Source organism: Lissotriton helveticus, chromosome 1_1 (genome assembly GCF_964261635.1).
Source record: "Lissotriton helveticus chromosome 1_1, aLisHel1.1, whole genome shotgun sequence".
In the NCBI taxonomy this organism is placed as follows: Eukaryota; Metazoa; Chordata; class Amphibia; order Caudata; family Salamandridae; genus Lissotriton; species Lissotriton helveticus.
Genome location: NC_136057.1, coordinates 1,356,792,045 through 1,356,816,908, shown reverse-complemented (window position 1 = coordinate 1,356,816,908; position 24,864 = coordinate 1,356,792,045). Strand labels below are relative to the sequence as shown.

Sequence of the window (24,864 nt, the reverse complement as noted above, 5' to 3'; positions counted from 1 at the left end):
CAGTTTCTTTCAAAACCCACAGTCAGTGGCTGAAAGAGCCCTACACACATTAGATGTAAGGAGAGCTCTGCTATATTATGTGGACAGGACTAAATCATTTCGAAAAACAAAGCAACTGTTTGTTGCTTTTTCACCACAACATAAAGGTAATCCCATGTCAAAATCAGGAATAGCCAGATGGATAGTTAAATACATCCAAATATGTTATCAAAAAGCTAAACACAAACAGTTCCCCCAAAAGCACACTCTACGCGTAAAATGGGGGCATCCATGGCTTTCCTAGGGAATATTCCCCTTGAAGACATATGTAGGGCAGCTACATGGTCTACCATACACACTCTCACTAAAAACTATTTTGTAGACGTGCAATCAAAACAGCAAGCTGCGGTAGGCCAGGCTGTCCTTAAGACTCTTTTTCAGACTGCTGCAGCTGGTACAGGTGACCACCGCTAGAGGAGATACTGCTATACAGTCTATGCACAAGATATGAATTCAGCAGCCCACATGCCTCGAACGGAATATGCTACTTACCAGTATGCATCTGTTCTTGGCATGTAGGGCTGCTGACATTCATATCGCCCACCCTCCTCCCCGGTGCCTGTTGGGGTGCAGCTGCAGGATTCTCTTTTGCATGGCCATCTTACTTACCATACTCCATCTTTGCCACAATGGCGAAAAACAATCTGAGGATGGAGAAGATGCCCACGCGCACTGTAGTCCAGGGGAGGAGTCACTATCTTGTGATACTTCGAAGACTCTTCGAGGACAACAAAGTGCAATCATCCAGACCCAACACTAGGCGGCGATCTATGCACAAGATATGAATGTCAGCAGGCCTACATGCCAAGAACAGATGCATACTGGTAAGTAGCATATTCCATCTGTAAGAGACATTAGTTAGTGATAGATTCCTTACAGCCCCACCCATCCTCCCTGTTCTGCGTAAAGATTTCTAGTGTTAAGGTCATCCTTTCGGGCCCTAGTTTCTATGAAATGAAATTAAATTAAATTTATAAAGCGCATGGCTGCCGAAAGCGTCCCAGCGCTAACAGAAAATAGAACAAAAAACAAACTGAGGATGAAACCAATAATTAGGGGTCCTTGGGAAAGAGAATAGTTTTAAGTGCCTTTCGAAACTTAAGATGACAGGGTTCTGCGCGGATCCAGTTGGGAAGAGAGTTCCAATTTTTTGCTGCATTTAAGGAGAAACGGCGGCCCCCTGTGCGTGCCTTCCTAACTCTGGGGACCCTTGCAAGATTACCACAGTCCGACCGGAGAGCCCGGGATGATTTATAAGGACATATCAGGCTCCTCAGAATCGGAGGTCCCTTGCCCTGCAGAGCCCTACGGGTGACGCATAACGCTTTAAAGATGACTCTTTCGCGTATTGGCAGCCAATGGAGTGCTCTCAGGGCCGGTCTGGCCGAAGATCTTCTTGACGTGCCTGCAAGCATCCTGGCTGCTGCATTCTGCACCCGTTGAAGAATGTTAAAGGTGGCTTCAGGGGCTGCCAGAAACAGGGCGTTACTATAGTCAAGCCTCGACAGTATTAACCCCTGAATCAGAAGTGTCCTGGACTGAGGGGGCAGGAGAGGGAGAACTTTCCGCACTGATCGGAGAAGTCCGAAGCAGGTCCCTGCCAGTTTCTGTGCATGAGTCTTAAAAGTCAGATCGGGCTCAAGCCACACCCCTAGGCTTTTAAGTTTGTCTTTTGGTATAGGCAGCTCACCTAGACGGGAAGGCCAGGCGGCTTTAGGGAGAGATGTAAGATGATGACCAAGGAGCATAATCTCTGTTTTCGCTCCATTGAGTTTAAGCCTCGAACTGGACATCCAGGAAAATATCTCAACCAGGCAAGCAGAGAGATTATCCAAACACCCTTCTTGTTGGGTTAGCGAGACGACTAGTTGGGTGTCGTCCGCATAGGTGACTGTTTTAATCCCAAAGGGGGCGACTACTTCCTCCAATGGGGCCATATAAACGTTGAACAAAGTAGGGCTCAATGAAGAGCCCTGAGGGACACCACACTGGAGGGGGGTGGATTTAGACAGCAAACCACCTTTATGCAACAGCGATCAGTATCTTACATGGCTCTGCGTTTCTGTTGGGGAAAGTGGTGTACAGTACTGACCGCGCGCGTGGGCGCGTCTAAGTAGCTCCAGTGACGTCATCTCGGCGAATACGACGCCAACGACGTACACGGAGCTGTACGACGAAGCCTATCGACGCGCAGGGGTACTGCTGACGAAGGTTTTCCGGATCCAGTCTGACGCCTGGGGATATTCTAAGGTAAGGAATCTATCACAAACTAATGTCTCTTACAGATATATCGTTACACAAGTAGTAACTTGTGCGTTCGGTTGAAATGGGGTTTTTTCTCCCGGGCGTCTCCCCGCGGGCATTCACTTGGAAACTGCAGTCAAAGGCATTGTGCAACCAAGTATTTAGAGAAGACATTAGAACTGCAATCGTAGAATACATAACGATAGGCCTTAGATGTCACGCAAGTCCATGGGAGGTCTTTAAAAGATTGTCATCCAGGGCAAATGCATTGCAAAGCAAACCAGTGTGCTGCGATCGCTGCACGGTGACTTGTCGAATTTGGAAAGGGAGCTTAGAGAGTTAGAGCTTCAGTATTAGTAGAGGCTGTGATGCAGCAGTGTTGGCGTCCATGAGAAGTAAGCCGGGGCGTATGAGAAGGCTGCCCAGTGGGAGACTGTTTATCTGGATAGGGTGGCTTGCGCCAGGCTTTACAGTGAGGGCTATATGAGTGGGTAAGACCTTAGCGCTCATGCTGCGCAAACCCTGAGTGACTGATTATAATATGGAACTACAGGATGACAACGACGAGTGGGTAGGAGATGTTGCTATTGAAATGGTCAATTTCTTTTCCTCGCTGTATCAGACTATGCAGACCGCTCCTTATCCAGATTTAAGCAACTATTTTGACTCTGTATTGCTCCTGTGGTTGGAAGAGGACTGTCAAATACTTGGATGAGCCTTTCTCGGTAGAGAAAGTTGTAAAAGTCATAACTTCTATGCCGGCTGGCAAGCCACCGGGCTTTGACGGACTCACAGACACTTTTTACAACGAATTTGCGCACACACCTGCACATTATCTCCTTGTGATGTACGAGGAGTCCCTGCCCGCAGGAGTCCTGCCCCATCGTTACATGATCATTGTACCCGACCTGACTGACGCAGCTTTTTCAGAAATCTACATTCGGAGGGCTGTCCCACCTTTCTAATCTTCTATCGAGAGAAACTCCCAGTGCATTGTCACTGTTAATCCACAAAGGGATTCTACAATGCTACGGCTGTGGCGTAAAATTAATTCAGCCCCTCTAGCCTACGTACATACCCCATTGGCTTAACAGCCTGTCCTCACATTGAGTACCCGGACGGGTCCTCCTGTGAGTAAACTCTTTTCCTCTATTCTTCATGTGTGGCACATAATTTTCACAAGGCTGCGCAATCATAAATTCAGATGTCCTTTCATTAAAAGTCCTGAAGAGACCCCGCATTGTTTTGAGAGTCGAAACACAGTCGACAAACAGAAGAAGCGAACCATTTTCCCAGCACATATCTTTATATAAAGCTGCTGTTCATATGGAATTATTTTGATAATGATCGACTTATACAAACTGTGGAAACCTTGTGTATAATAATCACATTGTCAGTTAGGTTTAGGTTCCCTTTGCCACTTGGGACACTATGCACAAATGTTGTTTTGATGTTTAATGTTTACTTCTAACTTTATTGTTCAAAAAACCCATAAAATATACTACACTGGAATCGATGTGTTTGTAGTTCCTTCGTGCTCTGCCATTATATAACCCTCTATATTATAATTATGCTTATGTATCATAACCTCGTAATATATCATTCCACAGGAACCACTGTTTTTCCTATATACTATTACCCTGGTTCCTTAGGGAGTAGGGCTCCCCTGTTTCTCTTGAACCATCATTACATGAAGCACTTATCTTAATGATTCCGAAACCTGGCTAAATCTTATCGCCCTCTATCCGTGATTAGCATGGACAAGATCCTGGCCAAGCTCCTTGCTTCACGATTACTGCCACTCCTGCTGGTCATTGTGAGACCCGATCAATCCGGATTTGTGCTAGGAAGGTCTTCCTCGCGCAACCTGTGCACGTTTTACGCTCTCCTCCCCACCATCAAGCCACGCTTAAGTGCTGTGGCAGTTTTACTTTACCCTACTAAAGCATTTGATTGGTTAGAATGACCATACTTTTTGCCCTGCTGGTGCGCCTGAGAGTTAGCCATCGCTTTATCTGTTTGATACGGCTTCTGTGTAGCCATATATTTTAGGGACCCCCAGACCAATCTGGACCCCCTGTTACACAAATAAGCCCGGTATGATACCCTTTCCAGAATCCGTATCAATTGGACTAAGTTGGTCCTGTTCCCCTTAACTGAGCCATCACGCCTTTCAGTCCAGTACACCCTCTCAAACGGACAGCTGGCCCGGTCAAATACCTCAGACTCTGGCTTCGTAGTGATATTCAATCAGTCAATGCATTTATAAAGTGCACTACTCACCCGTGAGGGTCTCAAGGCACTGGGGGTGGGGACTGCTGCTACTGCTCGAAAAGCCAGGTCTGGAGGAGTCTTCTGAAGGTCTTGGGTCTGCCGTAGGTGGATGGGGAGGGTGTTCCAGGTCTTGGCGGCAAGGTGGGAGAACAATCTGCCGCCGGAACTCGCTCTTCAGATGCAGGGGACTGTGGCGAGGGCGGCGAAGCGTAGCTGGCAGGTAGGGGCGTAGAAGCTGAGTCGTTGGTACGCTGGTCCGGTGTTGTGGAGTGCCTAGTGTGCGTGGAAAAGGAGCTTGAAAGTTATCCTCTTGATGACTGGGAACCAGTGCAGGTGTCTCCGGTAGGGTGTGATGTGGCTGCGGCGAGGGATGTCGAGGATCAGGCGTACAGAGGCGTTAAGGATGCGTTGCAGCCGTTTCAGGAGTTTGACCGAGGCTCCTGCATAGAGGACATTTCTGTAGTCCAATCTGCTGCTGACGAGGGCCTGGGTGACCGTTCTTCTCGTTTCGGGGGGGGGGGTCCACTTGTAGATCTTGCGGAGCATGCAGGGGGTGTTGAAGCAGGAGGAAGAGACGGTGGTGACCTGCTCAGTCATGGAGAGGGTGGAATAGAGGATGACCCCTAGGTTGCGTGCATGATAGGTGGGTGTTGGAGCTGTTCCCAGTGCGGTCGGCCACCAGGAGTCGTCCCAGGCCGAGGGGGTGGATCCAAGGGTGAGGACCTCAGTCTTGTCTGAGTTCAGCTTCAGCCGGCTGTTCCTCATTGATTCGGGGACGGCCTTCATTCCTTCGTGGAGGTTGGTTTTGGCGGTGTGGGGGTCCTTGGTGAGGGAGAGAATCAGCTGGGTGTCATCGACGTAGGAGAGGATGTTGAGGTCGTGTAGTCTGGCGACGTGGGTGAGTGGTGCCATGTAGACGTTAAACAGCGTAGGGCTGAGGGATGAGCCCTGGGAACACCGCAGATGATCTTGGTGGCTTCGGAGTGGAAGGGGGGGAGGTGGATGCTCTGTGTTCTGCCGGAGAAGAAGAAGGTGGTCCAGTCCAGGGACTTCTCTTGGATCCCGGCATCTTGGAGCCGTGTGCGTAGTGTGCTTTGGCAGACCGTGTCGAAGGCGGCTGACCGGTCCAGGAGTATTAGTGCTGCGTTTTCCCTGTTGTCTAGCAGGGTCCTGTCATCGGTGGCACAGATGAGGGGGGTTTCGGTGCTGTGGTTGCTGCGGAACCTGGACTGGGACGGATCCAGGATTCTGTTTTCCTCTAGGTAGCGGGTCCGTTGTTTGTTGACGGTCTTCTCGTTGACCTTCGCCGGGAATGGGAGCAGGGAGATGGGCCGGAAGTTCTTGAGATCATTGGGTTCCGCCTTGGGCTTCTTGAGTAAAGTGTTGATCTCTGCGTGCTTCCAGCTCTCCGGGAAGGTTGCAATCTTGAAGGAGATGTTGATGGCTTTCCGGAGGTGGGGTGCGATGGTGGTGCTGGCTTTGTTGAAGATGTGGTGCGGGCATGGGTCTGATGAGGAAACGGAGTGGCCGGTGTTCATGATCTTGATGGTGTCGTCTTCGTTTATGTTGGTCCAGGAGAGCAGGCGGATGGTGGTCGTGGGGCGGAGGTCTCAGTGGTTGTTGGGGTGGTCGTGGCATCGAAGCTGTTGTAGATGTCTGCGATCTTGCAATGGAATTGCAAGGGTTGGCCATCAAGTCGCACAGGTCCTGCAAAGGTGGGATGTCGTTGGAGTTGGAGCTGGGGTTGGAGAGTTCCTTCACGATGTTGAAGAATTTTGCTGGTGTGTGTGTGTTGTCAAGGCGGTCTTTGAAGGACGCCCTTTTGGCGGATCTGATGAGGTGATGGTGTCTGCGGGTGGCGTCCTTGTCGTCTGCGTAGCTGTCCGGTGTTCGTTCACGGTGCCAGTTCTTCCCTAGTTTTCGGCAGGTTTGCTTGGAGGCCTGGAGGTCTTCAGTGAACCAGCTGGCTTTCCTGCTGGTGTGGCTGTTGGAGGGTTTCTTGAGCGTGGCGAGGGTGTTGGTGCAGTCGTCGATTCACTGTCTGAGGTAGCGAGCGGCGGAATTGGGGTCGCTGGAGTCGGCGGGTGGGTTCTGGGCGAGGGTGGCGGTTAGCTGGGCTTCGGTACCTTTGCTCCAGCAGCGGCGAGGCAGCTGTTCGTTGCGGTGGTGCATGGTGGGTTTCTGAAAGGTGAAGTGGATGCAGCGGTGGTCAGACCAGTGGAGTTCAGTGGTTTGGTTAAAGGCGAATTGGGGGCTTGCGGAGAAGATGGGGACAAGCGTGTGGCCGGCGGAGTGGGTGGGTGTTGTGACGAGTTGTCTGAGTCCGAGGTTGTCGATCAGGGTGGTGAAGTTGGTGTCGTTATTGTTCTCGAGGTGGAAGTGCAGGTCCCCGAGGAGGATGTTGTCTGTGGAGGCGAGGACGTGTCTGCTGATTAAGTCGGCGATGGAGTCACTGAACTGTGATCGGGATCTGGTGGGTCTGTAGACTAGGGTTCCTCTGAGGGTGGTGTTGGGGTTGGTGTGGATCTGGAAGTGCAGGTGTTCGGAGGTGCTGAGGGTGTTGTTGGTGTTGGTTGAAACTCTGAGAGTGGTCCTGTGGATAATGGCGTTTCCTCCTTCTACTCTGTTGGTGCGATCCCTGCAGGTGATCTTGTAGCCTTCCGGGATGGTTATGGCGATGTCTGGTGCCGAGGAGGGGTTCAGCTAGGTCTCCGTCAGGAAGGCAACATCTGGGGAGGTTGAATCGAGAAGGTCCCAGAGTTCAACGGCGTGTTTGCAGGCGGAGCGGTTGTTGAGAAAGATGCATCTGAAGTAGTTGGGTTCTTTCCTTATCGGCCGGGTGTTGGTGAAGCTGCAGTTCCAGCAGGAGAAGGGTTCTTGGGTGCTCTTTGGGGCGGCCAAGCAGCAGGTGCGTGATCGTCCGGTGTGGAGTGCGTGGAGGGTGCTGGAATTGTAGCGGAGGTGGGGGACGTGGCCTTCTTGGGGGCCAGGGAGTTTGGCGCTGGGCGTGGTCCAGGCGCGGACGGGGTCAGATGGGCTTTCCTTAAACGCACCTTGGCATGCACGCCGCTGCACGACCTCCATATAAGGGGAGGTGGAAGGGAGGAGCAGCTGGGAGGCGGGAGCGGGGCGGCGAATGGTCGAGCGGGGGGCTGGGCCGCAGGGACGCAGCGGTGGGAAAAACGGGTGAAGAACACGGGAGGAGCAGAAGGCAAACCGGGCACAGAAAAAAGAAATAGCAGGAGTGAGGAAAAAAATAATTTTAGGCAAAGCACAAGAAGACAAGTAAAACAAAAATCAGTAAAGCAGCAATATAAAAGACCGTTACAACCAAGGGCAATACAGCAGCGTGGGGAGCAACCTGCCTGAGAGCAGGGTCAAAGGACACTGACCACTATGGACGACTGATGATGTGGCTGGAGGAACATGTTGCAAGCTGGCAGAGACTACCACTCTCCCTGACTGGAAAGGCTTGCCATTGATAAAATGGTAGTGCTCCCTAAATTTCTCTACATGTTCATAAACCTACCAATCCCACTATCACTGCCCTTCATCCGCAGACTTCGCTCTAATTTAGTGTACCCTTGCGGGGCAGGGCGGTAGCCCAGAATCACTTGGGAAATGCTCACGCTCTCCTTCGAGCAGGGAGGACTTGGAGCACCGGATATGGACCTTTACGACTATTGCGCCCAGGTGCAATTTGCACATCACTGGCTTTTTCTGAGGCATTTCCTAGCTCACACAGGGCCTGAACATGACCATGCCTGCCACCTCAGCGTCCACATGCACGAATAGAAACCGTGGCCTGTACTGTATGGGCATGGCAGGAGCTTCATTGACTTGCTCACCTAGAGCGGTGCTATACGTTGGACACCCTGACCACCCATTATTGATGAGGCTGGCACTTGAGCCTGGTTGCGTTCCCTTGGTTTGAGCTTGATCTACCCGGATAACTCCTTTAAACAGTCTCAGTGAGCCCTGCAGGGCCCGACATTATCCTTGAGACACTTTCACATGCTACCAGCTTCGAGCCTCTGTCGGGGCGATGCACCGCTCCTTTTCCAGAAGCATCGCCCGCATTGTCTGTATTAGGTGTTTCTTACCTCCCCATCCCACCTAGTCACTAGACTATATGTAAGAATGCAGGATACCGCACCGGTTCGAGAACCCAGAGCCCGCAAGATGTGGGATGGAGATCTTGATTCCCCTTTGTCTGATGATTAGTGGAGGTATTGTTGCACTCAATTGTGAGCACTCTCCCCTTATTATAGGCCTGCCTTGTTTACTTAAAGTACTTACACAGGCTTTATTGCACCTCCTTCACGCTACACAGAATGGGTCTCCTTGAGGATGCGCGTTGCATGCGCTGTGCTATGCCCTGCATGACCTAACATTTGTCCTTTGGAGTGTACTGCTGTGCAGTTTCTGGATTGAAGTATTTCATGAGTAACGACGCCAAAACCTCCTGTGATTCTGGGCAAATCACGTAATCTCCCCGTGCCTAAAATGAATGTGTGTCCGTCCTCATGTAACGTAACTGGTGCTATGTAAAACGTTCTGATACCTGATTCGGTTCGGGTCTAGTTTGTGCTATATAAAACTCTGCAAAAAGAAAAAGAGCTAGATGCAATGCTTGGGTATAAGTTGGAGTGATTCACTCGTGTTGCGCTGTTTGGATATGTGAATGACGCCCCTTCAGAAGGCTGTACATTGGCAGCGCTTCTACTTTTGCTTGCGTGGCTTGGCGGTGTGCAGTGAGAGACGCAAGACTCCTCGCATTGCGGACTGGCTTAAGGATTCAGCATATTGCCAAGAACAATTGAGCGCTTATTGGGAGATAATGCTGGTGCCCGCCTGTCCCAAAGTTATTTGGTACGCATTGGAAACATATCTGGCTGCTCTTCTGGCTTTGGGCAACGAGGGGAAGCATAGGTACCGACCGCTCTCTTTGCATCTGTCTAATGCGAAGTACCCCACCATGTGAGGAGATCTATCATTACGGATGCTATATTTGGCTCAGTGTAGTCCACCCCCTGTATACTATAATGATAGCAGATCCTCTGAGTGCTGATTGTGTAGTCCCCCCCACTTTCCCTCCCCTCTATCCCTTGTTACCATTGTTTTGCTCTATATGTACGAATCAGAACAGTACAACTACTATTTACCAATGACAAATGCAGATTTATGATCCTGTCGGAGGTTTGACTGTATTGCTCATGTACATGATTAAATAACAATAAAAAAAATATAAAAAAAGGTTAATTTGCTATTCTATTCAAGCCTGCATGAATATCAGAGGGTCTTTCTGGATTCATAAATGCGCCTTCCAACTCCCGCTTCAAGGGTCGCAGATCTTGAACTTGTATCTGCAGTTTCTAATGGCCAAAAACAAACTGCTTGAATGTCACCGAGCTGGACATGATGTGATAGTGCAGGCTTCTAAGGTTCTTAAAAGGACAGCTTTTGTCCTAGATGTTCTTCTAAATTTCCATCTAATGTCCTGTCTAATTTTATGTTAAGGAATTTTAAGTGGTGTATTTCAGCCAAATGTACTGTTATATTATCATTTCGGTAAATTTCTTAAAATGTAAATACTGTTGTTTCAGCTGGGATCAGAGTTCTGGTAAAACAATGATGTGGATAAACTACATATTGGTTATAGCCGTTACTGACGTTAAAAGTATATATATATGCTGCAGTGTGTTTAATGACTACCGGTAACTTTTTATTCTCCGTCATGGATTCATAGTTATTATTCAATCTAAGATGATGGGGAAGCGGGAAAAGCCCCTGTCCTGTTCGGAATATCCTAGTTATACAGCATGAAGCTCCTAGAGGTTCATATAGGCTACATTATTCATCTATCAGTCTTGTTATGGAATTACATTTTTGTTCCAGGTGCAAAATCTATGCAAGATGGTTGGGGTGAGAGTGATGGAGCACCTGTGTCTGGCACACGTCACAGCAGCTGGGATGAAGATGAGGAAGGGGGCGTCTGGAACAGTGCTGGCACGCCAGGCAGTAGCTCTTCCCACAGTGCCGCTGGTTGGGTGCCTGGCAGTGCCAAGAAGCCACAAATCAAGGTGAGGTGAAATGTTCTTCTTGGGCACTGAACTGGGATTAAATCCGCTGTAAATAATGAAGATGTCAGAAGCAGCAGAATATGTGGGCCTGCCCATAGCTCACAATTTGTTTTTAGTTGTCTTGATAGTTTGCACTGTAGTGTAAGGCTATTTTTTTAAACGTCACAACTCGTGCAAAATTCCTTTGCACTTCACATGAGGCCAAGTCTGGTATATTCCGCATGCACCCAGACACACCACGACTCGAAAAACAAAGTCACTGCTACAAAGTAATTCCTGCCGCTGGTTTAAAAGTCATTGTGCTTTGAGAATGAGCAAATATTTTAACCCTATCCCCTAGCTATTTGCAAGAAATTCTGGCTGCAACATTGACTGGAGTTCTGGCTCTTTCTCTTGCACTCCCTTTCCTCCATTGCTATTTTCTTAGCTAAATCAGGTGATCTCGTTCCTGTGACATGCCATTTGCAAAATGTTTAGTTGATGGGGAGGAACATGGCCTAGATTGTTCTGTGTTTGGCACAGAAGCAGGTGTATTTACCCTAGACTTTAATAATGAGCAAATCTGGTGCAGGAGCTCCTGTCGGTGTAGACATCTATCTCATAGTATGTTTCCTTTGCACAGGGCTCTCTGAAAGGAGGCAATGCTGAGCCATGGATCAACCCATTGTCCAAGCAGTTTTCAGGCATGGGCCTGCTGGTAAGTATGACCTTCAGTTGTGGTGTACTGCTGTGTTTAGAAGGAAGCTGGGAAGGTGTATTCCAAGACACTCTGGTGAGGAAGGCAACAAGAGCAGTTTTGTAGCAAATAAATTGTTAAGTCAAAACGTGTAGGAGGAGTATTGCTCTTCTTGGGTTGGGGCGGGGACTCCTGCAAGCTTGTTAGGTTGGCAGTTGCTGATCCTCCCTCATATCTCTATTGTTATTCCACAGAATCAAGCGGACGATCCTTCTGGCAGCAAGATGGACTTGTCTGTTGGTGAGTATAACTAACACACAGTGCAGAGCTAGCTGTGTGTGGGGTTTTCTCATGGCGTGAATGTAAGTCTGGAAAATTGGGGCCCAACACACTGCTCTAATGTGTCCGTTGCACATTTTGAGATTACTCACTCACCTTATGCTTGAATGCTGGACCTCTTTTGACAGTAAGTGGTAGATCCCCTTTTTCATGTTTGTAGAGATTAAGGCCATTTTGGAATTGACAACTACTGTTCAGGGGCTGAAGTAGAATCAGTATTTGTGTCGTGGTCTTAAACCATGTGATTGTTTTAGCTGACTATTTAGGTCCCATATTGAAAGAAAAAGTTGTATGGTACTAGCTGATACTGGGGGTGTAATCCAAGACTGGTTTTCAGCAGTAAACACTTTATTAGCCATTGCCATATAACTCTACTTTAATAGACTGTATATACATCTTGTAAAGTCAAACTTTACTGCTTCAGAAGGTAGCAGGTGCCTAAAGACTTGTGAAACTATCAAAACGCATGGGTGTTCTACTTATTGGCATGAAAAAAGACAAAGCCCGGTACAATAGTTCATTATTCGGCAGAGGAAGTGTGAATTGAGGCTTGTCATTGCAATGTCAGGGTTTGGAGCAGCCTGCCCTAAAATGAGACTTGGCTTCTTAACTCTGCCTCCTCCTGTTCCTGAGCTTTCATTTTTCCTTTTCTAAGGGAATGATGAAAATGTCAGTAACAACCTATTTGCTGTTTTAAAACCTGGTTAATCCTAATTGCCCTTTTAAATAATGTGTTCGAGGCATGTGTGTTGTAGATAGACATGCTTTGCATACTCCTTCCATCTAGTGTTGGGTCCAGATGTTTGCAAGTTGTTTTTCTTCGAAGAAGTCTTTTCCAGTCACAAGGTAAGGTGACTCCTCCAATTGGTGATAATGCACATGGGCAATAACTCCATTATTAGATTTTTTTCTGTCCGCCATCGGGTTCGGACGTGGTTTGCAGCGCTCCAGTTTGAAACCGTTCTTCAGGAGCCCCTCGGTGCAAACCCACTGTACCCTCGTCTGTATTGGTTGGTACGCGTTTCACCATTTTCCGCATGTTGCTAAAATAGGAAAACCCTGTCTTCGGTATAGAAGACATGGTTGGCGGCCTTTGGGCCTAGCCACATCAGTCGACTTATACTCTGTTCCGTATTATCCAGTCTTCTGCCGATGGAACGGACTATTCCCAGTATCCGCGCACTGACCTGCATAAAGTCTGACACTTGTGCCTCTTACCGGAGCACAAGGAAGAAGATTGTGGCGCTTGTCGATCGTTCCGATCGAAAAAGACTTTGCGGGACTGTCTGGTTCAATGAAGGGACATGCATTGGCAGAAGATTGAACATACCTCAGATATTCTCCTAGAAGATACAGAGCAGGAGGAAATGGAGGCGTCAGAAGAGAAGGAGGCCTTCTCTATTCAAGAATCTGCCTCGGAAAAGTAGATTGAGTTAGAGTCCGACGTAGTTACACAGGACAGGGTGCAGTGAGTAATAAAGCCCCTTTGCCCCCCCAACTTTCCTTAACCAAACAAAAGGCTTCTGGCCCGACACCGAGAGACCTCTTCCAACGCCCCGCCCTTGGGCTTGGTACTGAAAGAGACAATCAAGCCTTCTGGCTCGAGCTGAGGTGATATCCCTTCGGTTCCGAAACATTCAATATCGAAAGGAAAAAAGGACAAATCCAGCTCGGTACCTACATTTTCGGCACCAAAACAAAGGTGCTCCCTTAAAGCCACTGGAGCCGATTTTAGAAAAAAGAAAAGCTGTATCCCAAACAGAAGAAAATTCATATAAATCCTGATACTGGACACATACTAGCTAAATCAGTAATACCTTCAAAAAGGAATGCAGACATTAATTGAATACAGAATCCCTCTGAAAAAGAAACCGGAAATGGCTACTGACCATTTTAACATCCTTCAAACCTCTTCACCTACTTAACCAATTCCCATTATACCAGCCATAGATCCTCTACAAATTATACCATCAGGTTCTCCTAACAAAAATCCTGATTTAGGAGAGGATGACGATAATTGTAATCAGCCACCACCTGATCCATGGGATGACTATAATATAGACACACCTCAAGATATAGACCCTGATCTATACCCAGCAAAAGTGTCCCCTCCTGATGATAATACTGCATATCCGGAATTAATTGCAAGGCCAGACAATTATCACAGAGTATCTTTACACAAGGAAGCACTAGAAGATTTCCTATTCGAAACCTAAGGAAACACACTTAAAACAAATGTTGCCTATGTTAAAAGGTATGATGAAGCATACTAATCTAGGGAGGCTATTATCAGGCTATTATCATTCCACTCCCGAAGGGAGGGAAGCAACGGATGTGAAGGCCTACCGCCCACTTTCAATGTTGGTGACTGACTACAAAATCCTGAGTACTCCCGCACATGACACAGTGCACGGATCAATCGGGGTTTATCCCTAAAGGTAGCACTGCTATCAATGTTAGGCGCTCGTTGCGAATCCTGGAAGATTGCCAGGAGCCTATGTGTGAAAAAGCAGGGACCCCTGATAAGGATACAATTCCTGGGTCAGGGCAAACAATTTTTGAAAATATATCACACCCAGGCAACACACAAAGACTGGCAAAATTAGAAAGTGAAACTCTACTGATTAAAAATGATAAAGGACTGACAACAATATAGAAAATACATTTGATAAAATTGCGTCATGAAACAGTTCATTGACATGATAATTGATTTAAAAGACAATAAAAAATATTCCTATGAGTAAATATCTTATCGATACATATATTATGCATGGAATAATCCCGTTGACATTAAAGATGGTTTTTCGTCTACGCGTTTTGACACGATATTTGTGTCTTCCTCAGGACATTACCATCATTATTCAATATCTGTATCTGTATCTACAGAAATCGGCGTCATAGACTGAGGTAGTGAAACAGGATAAATGCTACTGGTACATCCCTAATGGAAAGAGCATTCCAGGCACCTGATTCCTTATGTGGAGCCTGTGAGAAGTTGGCCTGATATATAGTGCTCACTATTCTAGTGATCACTTTGTATCATACCAAACAACCCTTATTGATGATTGGTTGTAAGTCAACCTTTTAGACCAGCTATCCTAGTAGCATGGACACGAGCAGTCTTCAGGCTAAACTCTAGAGGGCGTGTTAAGCCAGCTGTTTTACCATCACATATACCCCTGAACACCAAGTGAAAGGACACCACACAAGTTGTTATGAAAATAAAGGATATTTATTTATAACAAGTCTACCCTGAACTCTTTGAGTCAGGGAGCTAAGCACAATACAAAACTCTTACGAAAATACTTTAAGTTGCACAATTTACACAAATGCCCGAGGGGCACGAAAAACCATATACACAAAAAGTGGAATGCGAAATGCTAGCAGGTAAGTAACAAGATCCAGAGGCTTCAGGATCGCTAGGACTACACTACTGAACCTTAAGATTACGAGCAGGAGGTCTAGGGAGTTCGGGTGCAGAGTGTGCACTCTCACGCGGGAAGAAGTCTATGGATGCTAGCGTTTCTTAAGTTACTGTTTCCGGACGAATCCGACTAGATAGACTAAAAACGACAAAGGATCTGGACACTTGGATAGTGAACCTGTGCTGGAGTACCGAAATACTCAAGTTACCTAGCCCAGGGGCCGCGGCTGCATAGGGTTCAAGTGACGTCGGGAATCCTCGTTGAAGTCTATGGAGCCTGAAAGAAGAAGTTGCTGGCAGGCGACCAGTGAAGAAGTTCGGTGTGATCCAAGGCTGGATCAGTGAAGGAGACGACCTGAAAGCAGAGGGGACTCAGTTCTTAATCACTAGCCAGTGATTATGTGGGCACCAGGATGGCACCGGATTAAGTCACCTCGACCAGGTGAGTGGGTGACGCTGGACTCTGCAGTCACACGGGCTAGGAGGCGTTGTCGGCGACCAGGCTGGAGGTGCGAGCTGTCCCACGAGGCTGTCGGCGATGCTGGACTCAGGATTTGAGCAACAAACCTTGGCAAAGGCAAGCCCACGCGGTGGAGTCAAGATGGCGTCTGGAGTGGACCAGGAGGGTACGGGGTGCTCCTCTCTTGGAAGGGAGCAAGGGCCAGTCTGGAGCAACCAGACCAGTGGTGAAATCGTCGTGGTACGTCGTCAAGAGGGTCACTAGCCAACGGGCAAGTGACCGGACAACGTGGCAAGCAGCAAAGAAGCAGAAGGGCCCCACGCAGATCTCGTGGATGCTGGGAGGCTGGACTTCGGTGCTGGAGCTGCTTAGGGTTAGGGCTTCTCAAACCCCAGTGCACTTACTCGAGGGTCTCTTGGGGGTCGTGCTGGTGAAGCGTCATGCAGGTCTTGAAGATGGCCGGTCCCACGGGTCTCGTCACACCCACGAATCTCAGCTGGGCTGGATGATGTAGGTAGAGGTCAGAGATGGCAGGGAATCCGGGTCTCGTCGAGCTGGGCAGTCTTGATCCAGAGGATGGACTTACAGCAAACCGCAAGAGCTTCGATGGTGCCTGCTGGTGCAGGGTGGCTACTCCTTAGCCACAAGGGAGAGTCTTCAGAAGAGTCAAGAGTTCCTTTCATGGAAAGTAGTTTCAAGATTCAAGATTATCTAATTTGGGATGGGGGCCTGCTCCTACCTTTATTCTAAGAAAAGGGGCTGGCACGCGACTAGGTCCTGCCCTAGGGGTGGGACCAGGAGGGGGGTGGTTACACCCCTCTCCTTTGTCCGGTCTCTCCCCAGCTCAGGGGCTGGTGTGCCACAGGAACTGGTTTGAGCCGGCATATGCACAGTGAGCACCGGGGTGCCACTTGCAGTCATCTTCCTTTCAGCCCTGCCTACCTAGGATACACAAAATCCTGTCTGGGACGGTGCTGGCACCGCCCCTGGCAGGAAACCCTTTGTCCTTGCCTCCTGTGCTGGGAGGACTCCCAGCAGCAGGAGGGCAGACTTGTGTCTCGGTGGCAGCATCCATTTTGTGGAGCTGAGGCTTGAGTTAACTTTAACCGGGGTTCACAGTTACATACATGTCGTGTCCCTCTAGAAGGGTGGAATGCTAACCCCGTCGCCAGAATTGGCGAGGGGTTAGTATTCCAATTCGTATGACACCTTACTCGACATGTTTTGATAATGCTATACCAAAGTTAGCATTTAACCGCGAGGAATATAATGCCCTTAAGAGTATATGGTATAGCGTTATCGTGGAACAGCTATTTGGACTTGGTTCCGCAAGCTGCAAACGGGCTCAGCTCATGCCAGAGCACCATCTCACATAGTTCCAAGCACTCTGCCTTCAGGATTGATAAGGCCTGCCATAGGAGTGACTGATAGGAATATATGTGTCCATTTTAGGGTTAGATATAGGTATACTATATCTAAAGCAAAGGGTGATTACACCACCTTGCCCCAGCTGTCGTGCAGCCAGTTGTCAGTTTTGGATGGCCAGCCAGGGGTGGCATAATACATGCTGCAGCCCCTGGTAGGCCCTGGGTACACCTATGCCCTGGGTACCTAAGGTACACTGTACAGGGACTGATAAGATGACTCAGTATCCAATTAGATATGTATCTAGGGTACATGGAGTCCATTTTAACAGAGAGAGCAGGAAGCCTGGGGTCCTGAATAGCAGGATCCCAGGCCAACTAAGTCAGAAACCAGCAAAACACTAGGCAAAAAGTTGGGGGCAACCATAGTCGGGTATCCACCTTCCTACAGAGCCGACCGGCGATTGAGCAATCTATGGACGCAAATGTTTCTTGTAAACGGCTCGGGTACGATATTAACGTTCACAAGACTCGATTATCTGTATGCAGATACTTGCCGGTCATTAAAATGGCGCCTCGCGTTTCGTCGGGATGAATCATCCTGACACAACGCGAGGCGCCATTTTGCTCAATCGCCGGTCGGCTCCACATAAGGAATCAGATGCCCGGAATGCTCTTTCCATTATCGCATGCCTTTGAGCAATTATAGACTGCAGCGCTTCTTAAATATTATTGATTCTTGTCCACTTAGCAAGTGATAACGAGCCTTCCATAATGGCTTTAGAAATCTCTTGTGATTAGACCTCCCCGTCAGCAATCTTCTGGTTCCGGATATCTATAGCCGATACCTGCAGTGCGACCGTCTTCTGAACAGTCATACGAACATCATAAGGAATCAGCAAACTATGATGCCACTGTTGCAATTGACCCTACGTGGTTTCCTTTGACTTCTCACTCTTAGCCCACGAGTGACTGAATTAATTAAAAGCTATATTTCAGCCACCAAGGATGTACCAGTAGCATTTATCCTGTTTCACTACCTCAGTCTATGACGCCGATTTCTGTAGATACAAATACAGATATTGAATAATGATGGTAATGTCCTGAGGAAGACACAAATATCGTGTCGAAACGCGTAGACGAAAAACCATCTTTAATGTCAACGGGATTATTCCATGCATAATATATGTATCAATAAGTTATTTACTCAAAGGAATATTTTTTATTGTCTTTTAAATCCATTATCATGTCAATGAACTGTTTCATGACGCTATTTTATCAAATGTATTCAAATGTATTTTCTATATTGTTGTCAGTCCTTTATCATTTTTAATCAGTAGAGTTTCACTTTCTAATTTTGCCAGTCTTTGTGTGTTGCCTGGGTGTGATATATTTTCAAAAAAAGATTGCCTGGAGCCAACAGTGAAGGCCTTGATTTTATCGGTGGATATAGCGAAGGCATTCGATAGCCTGGAATGGTCATTTCTGTTTCAGGTAATGTGCAAAGTGGGACTGGGTGAATCGTTTGTGAAGTGGACCCGCATCTTGTATGATTCGGCGACGGTGCCGACAGGGGGGATGGTATCAAAGCCCTGTTCAGTGGGACGAGGAACGCGACAGGGCTGCCCGCTATCTCCACTTTTGTTTGCATTGGCAATTGAACCACTAGCAATGCAGGCCAGGTCGGGGAAGTGTAATGCTGGGATAGAGGTCTGTGGGGAAGTACACTATATATCGCTTAACGGGGAAGACCTATTGCTGTTTCTGGCCGAACCCGATGAGGTAGGCACAGGGGCGACTGAGCTGTTCGGACGTTTGGGGAGGTGTCAGGGTTATGTGTGAACTGGGAGAAGACTTGCTTTTTCCCGGCATGCTGGACAATGGTAGCTCCCGCAGGACTGGAGAGGCCGAGATGGGAACCTAGTTGCCTACAATACTTAGGAACTAACATCTACCATGAACAGGCGGACATATTAGAGGGCAATGTGAATAGAGCGGTGCGAGGGATCAAGGGGAGTATGGCGTTTTGGGGCACTCTGCCGCTCTTGGTTGCGGGTCGAGTGGCGCTCCTGAAGATGGTAGCAATGCCTAGACTTTTATATTACTTCAGGGCGCTGCCGGTCGGGATCCTGGGCTCGGTGTTTAGGGCAGTGTGGTCCATGGTGGGGGGTTTTCTGTGGGGAAATGGTAGGCGGCGGGTGGCCCTGACCACGATGGTGAGGCCTAGGGGCGCAGGAGGATGGGTGGTCCCGGACTTTAAATGGTATTATTTGGCAGCTCCGCTGCAGTGGCTTGGCAGGCAGTGACTAGGGAATTTAGGGGGGCGGATGGACCAGAGGACAGATGGTTGCCGAGGCATATTCTCTCATTTGTGGTACTTGGACAACGATTGCGACTCGATTCCTTGACGAGCGAAGAGAAAGCGCTCACGGCAAACTGGAACGGATACACACGTAGGTGTGGCGTACCACGCCTGTATGCGCCGGAGATTCCCCATGGCATGTGCACGGCCTTCCCGCACGGGGGACTGGTCTGCATTGGCAGGGTGGGAAGATTTAGGACTACAGATGATTGGGGACTTGTATGAGGAGGGGGTCCTCCTGCCTTTCCAGTCACTGCAGGATAGATATGGCCTGCCTAGAGGTGGCTATTTGTTACATGCAGCTCTGCTGGCTGCAATTCAGAAATACTGGGGAATGGGGCTACTAGAGCCACAGACGTCCTTGACGTGTTACTATGTGGTAATGGCAGCGGGGACGGTGAAAGCAGTGACATGTCTTTACAGGCGAATGGTGGAGATGGGGCTGCAGCCACTGACGCAGCTGCGCGAAAAATGGGAAGCGGACTTGGGAAAGGATATTCCTGAGACGGCATGGACCAAAATAGTGGAAAGGTACGCGGAATGCCAGGTTTCAGCTCATTCATTTCTACGTCGTACATAGGGACTACTTAACCCATGATCGGATAGCTATATATTTTCACATAGACGCGGCATGTTGTCCCAGGTGCTGCACGACAGCGACGAATTTCCAACATATGATGTGGAGTTTCCCGCAGCTCGGAACGTATTGGGAGGAGGTGATGGAGGCCTTGTGCGGGGTAATAGACAGACAGGTAGAACCCAACATGGGGGCGTGTATATTGCACTGGTTTCCACACACGAAGCGCACTAAGATCCCGAGCAAGTTTATGGACTTAGGGTGTTTTGCTGGCTAAGCGAGAATTGACAAGGCAGTGGAAATCCCAGCTGGGCCCTAGTGTGGAGCGATGGAGGGCGGAGTTTGCGAAATGGGCATCCAGTGAGAGCATGGTTAGAATCCAACAGGGCAGGAGAGTGAACAACGACAAAGCGATGGAAACCGCACAAGCATGGGAAGCATTGGCGACGCTGTTGACACATCCAGAGGTGGAATAGGACGCAAGCTCACTGGAGGGTTCTCAGGACGCTGTTGAGCCACAAAACATGTAGATAGGTGTGGATAGTCCATAGGAGATCGGGAGCGGGGGCTGGACTTATGGACCTGGGAGTATGGCTGAAGTGAGATCAGGGACCTATATTCCTTAGCACAAAACATTTAGTTATTCTTGTTTATGATGTTTGGAGCACACCAGTAGGGGGAGGGCAGGACGGGAACATGCGGGAGGCACTAGGTTGAGGATGCATATATTGAGGAAGACCTTGATGAACAGGATGTAATATAAGATGACATAGACTACAGATATTGATGTTGTCTCACCTATGGATACTGAATACTCATGCAATGTATTTCTATGTGTGCCTTCCATTGAACATGTGCCATGTAAAGGTGGGTGTGTGTTGAAAAATTAATTAAAATAATTTTTTTAAAATGATGAAGCATACTAATTATATTTTTAAAGACCCAGTTGGAGCACGTATACTAACATGTAGGGTGGACAGAAAATATAAACCCCCTCCATCTGAAAGTTTTTATTAAGAGTCAGTTGCCTTTCGATTCTCTGGTGGTCTCTAATGCCCATAATAGGGCAAATTCTGAAACATCAGGAGAGCCACAACCTCCAGATAAAGAATCCAAACTAATAGATGCGTCGGGGAAGAGAGTAGCAGCTCAATCAGCCAACTGGAGGCATATAGCTAATATGCAAGTTCTTTGTCCAGATATGATAGAGCTCACTGGGATGAAATGGATGAATTATTGCAATAGCTCCCAGAGGAACACAAAAAAGGGGGCAGGAAATAGTGCAGGAAGGGAAACTTATGTTTGAAGCATGTGTGCTTTAGATGCACATGCATTGCATACTCCTTGTAAGAAAGTGGCTCTATATGTACTGCACCAAAGTAAGGTACAGTGTGTATAGAGTCCCCAGTCCCCAGAGGCTAAAGTTAGATATAACCTTACTCTCTAAAGTGGTAGCTTGTTCGAGCAGTAAGGCAGTATCAGAGGACAGTGTAAAGCATTTGTTGTACGCACTCAGTCAGCAAATGGTTGCACACATTCAAGAACTGAACTCTAGGCCAATTGTTTTGTATCAGAAAATATAGTTGTTTTATTTTAGAACCAACATGGTATAACCATATACTTTCTCAGAATGAGTTACTTTAGTTAAATACTTTTCAAATAGGCAATAGACTTTTTGAATGCAATAGGTACAGTTTGTTGTAATAGGCAACACAATTTTAAACACAATGCAACATTGAGCTCAATGTGAATTTTCAGTTTTGCAGCGTTAACCTTTCTGGTTTTACTATGCTGTGCATTATTCCGCATTCTAGTGGTTGGTTCCGGAATCGTAGTCTTTTCTTTCTTTTATTTTTTTTTCGTTGCCCAGGTGGGCGTCGACGTCCCACCTCTTGGTGTACTTCCTGTGATGTCGGCGCGCTTCGTGCGGAAGCACCCACCTTTGGGCACCATCTTCAGATTATTTTTTCCGCCATTGGGCCTGGATCTTCACCGAGAGGCTCCAGAGTTTTTGGAGAAAAGAAGAAGAAAAAGGCGAAATTTTCACAGAAAAGATTGGAGAAGATACCTAGGAACAAGATCACCAAGCCGGGACGACGAAGAAGGAGGAGAACTTGGAGATCTTCGACGTCCAACGGAGAATGCGCACACAGGGGGCCCCCTGAGCGCAGGAATGGACAAAACACCCTTTAAATTCTGCCGTAACTGCCACCACAAATAAGCGCAGAAGGCCCAGCACCCGGTCTGCAACCTCTGCTTACCGGTCGACCACGAGAGCAAGGATTGCAACACCTGCTCCGCTTTCACCCCGAAGACACTCGAGGTTAGAAAGAGACAGAGGAGAGCCAACTACACCATGCAAGGCAAAGGCTAACCTCTGTTGCTTCAGGACCTGGGCCTCTCCAGCGACGAAGAGGACAAAATCGCCGAGGGACCAGATGACTACACGGTCGTAGAGACTGATAAGAAGGCATCTAAAGTGGTAGGAGAGACTTCGACCCCTAAACCCCAGACAGACTCTCGAAAGCCCGATCAGGACTCTCGAAAAACAGAGTCGAGGTCCTTGAGGGTAGCACTGGCGCCGAAAACCTCGACGGCGGCAGCTGCATCCAAGGACAAACAGCCCAGCGAATCCTTCGAAAAGGACTCCCAGGCGGTGAAGGCTAGCGAAAAGCCAAGGTCGTCGAAGCACGTCCCCGAAAAGGAACGCTTAACTTTGAAGGAGAAGGACCCGAAGGTCGCTTCGACGTCGACGACTAAGTCGAAGAGATCGGCCGAAACGCTCGACGCCGAGCATGCCGCCGAGATGGAGAGGAAAAAGAGAAGACTCGAGGCCGAAATGGAGAACATCCTGCAAAGGAAGAGAGAGTTCGGCGAAAAATGAAGGGGTCACGATTCCGTCGAAACCCCCGACGACTATCGTCGAGATGGAAGAGGAAGAGGAATTCGACGCCGAAGGGCCGCTGAAAACTCCAGAGCCTCAGGAACACCTAGAGGAAGAGGGCCTATACTATGAGGAAGAAGGCGACGATGAACAGCGAACGACTTTCGGCTCTGCATCTCGATGACACAGGACCTGGATTGGCAGGACCTCGACTCCGAAAACCCGGAAGAGCCCGTGGAGACTTATCCTTCGAGGTCTTCGCCACCAGATGACATCGGGGCCTATAATATGGTCATTAAGAACTCTGCAGCGGCCTATGGAGTCAAACTGGAGGAGGAAAAGCCAAAGGCATGTTTCCTTTTAGAAACCCTGCTCCCCACTCAAAGAGTCAGTTCCTCCCCATGCTCCCGAGTGTCAAGGACCAAGGGTGGGAGGCAGTCAAAGACCCAGCGACCTGCAGGTCTGTCACACCTAGGACGGAGAAAAAGTACAAACACTCCTCTCAGGATCCTCCCTACATTCAGGGATCCTTCACAGCTGACTCCATTATTGCGGCAACAGCCAGGAAGAGGGCACACTTTCCAACAACGTCAGGGCCACCACCAGACAAGGAAAGTAGGAGAATGGACCTAACTGGGAGAAAAATGGAGAGAAATGCAGCAGTACACTGGTGCATGGGAACTCCAATGCCCTGCTGAATGGACACCAGTACCAGCATTGGTACGAGATGGGGCAACTGCTCAAGCACCTCCCCGAGGAATATCAGCAAAGGGCATCACACTTGGTGGGGGAGGGAAAAAATATAGCAAATGCTTGCCTGAAAATGGCCTTGGATGGGACTAACACATCCAGCAGACTTATTATGATAGGAATCACAGAAAGAAGGCAGGCCTGGCTTAGGATCTCAGGCTTTAAGCCGGAAGTGCAAAACAACATCCTGAGCACTCCCTTCAATGGAGATACACTGTTCGGAGCACCGGTGGATGAGAAACTCACCCAGCTCAAGAAAGAAAATGAAACTGCGAGGTCCATGGGGTCCCTACAATTCAGAGGGATGAGAAGGGGTACCCCGACACGGAGACCAAACGGAAGAGGAGGAAACCAGACATTCCATCAAGCACACCAGGGAGACTATCAATCCCAGCAGGGGCAGCAAAAGCAAACCTGGCAGTACCAGCCCCGGGGCCAGTCCTTTCGCGGAAGGGCGAATGGAAGAGAGCAAAAGAGAAGAGGGGGGCAGCAACCCACCTCAAAGTGACTCCGTCACCCAAAGCGTGCCCACTCACACGATCCCTCCGAGGGTGGAGCACAACAAGGCCAACAAGAGGGAGTTGCACAGACCAAACAGCGATGACCATGTGTGAGACGTTGGCCTGATATATGATGCTCACTAATTCTAGTGATCACCTTGTATCAGTCCAAACAACCCCTTATGGTGATTGGTTGTAAGTCAACCTTATAGACCAGCTATCCTAGTAGCGTGGACAAAAGCAGTCTTTAGGCTAAACTCTTTTGGCATGTGAAGCCAGCTGTTATACCACAATATTACCCCTTGAATACCAGATGAAAGGACACCACACAGGTTGTTATGAAAATAAAAGGATATTTATTAACTAACATACACCTCTGAACTCTTTATGAGGTCAGAGGGCTAAGCACATGACAATACTACAAAAGAAATACGAGTTCGCACAATATTTACACGAGTGCCTTAGGGGCACGACAAACCATATACTCAAAACAATGGAATGCGAGGAAGGAAAGTACTGTAAGGAGATCCAGAGGCTGGAGGATCGGTGGGACTACACTACGAACTAGGTAAGTACGGAGCAGGAGGCCCACGGGACTCACTTGCAGAGTGGGAACTCTCACGCGGGATGCGTATCAACGTCTATGGATCTTACAGTTTAGAAAGTTACGGATTCCGGACGAACCCGGCTGGATGGAGGGAAAACAGTGGACCTGGACACTAGGATAGTGAACACAGACTTCAGCACCTAGAAGCTTTAGTTACCTAACCCACAGGCTGCGGGTGCATAGGGCTGAAGTGGTGTCGGGTTTGCTGCGTTGATCCCGGTGATGCCTGAAACAAGGAGTTCCTGGCAGGCAGCCAGATGGAGGAGTCCGGTGGTTCCAAG

The 24,864-nt window shown here is 48.5% G+C and overlaps 1 protein-coding gene across 13 annotated transcripts in view; it reads left to right on the top strand.

The window, feature by feature from the left end:
* The window catches only part of TNRC6B (trinucleotide repeat containing adaptor 6B), a 1,174,734-nt gene that overhangs the window by 686,598 nt on the left and 463,272 nt on the right, over positions 1 to 24,864 (top strand). For all 13 annotated transcript variants that reach the window (XM_078683361.1, XM_078683372.1, XM_078683380.1 and 10 more), the window contains 3 exons: positions 10,456 to 10,640; positions 11,263 to 11,337; positions 11,571 to 11,616. In XM_078683361.1, the coding sequence (XP_078539487.1) occupies positions 10,456 to 10,640; positions 11,263 to 11,337; positions 11,571 to 11,616 (306 nt within the window). The remainder of the gene's footprint in view (positions 1 to 10,455; positions 10,641 to 11,262; positions 11,338 to 11,570; positions 11,617 to 24,864) is intronic.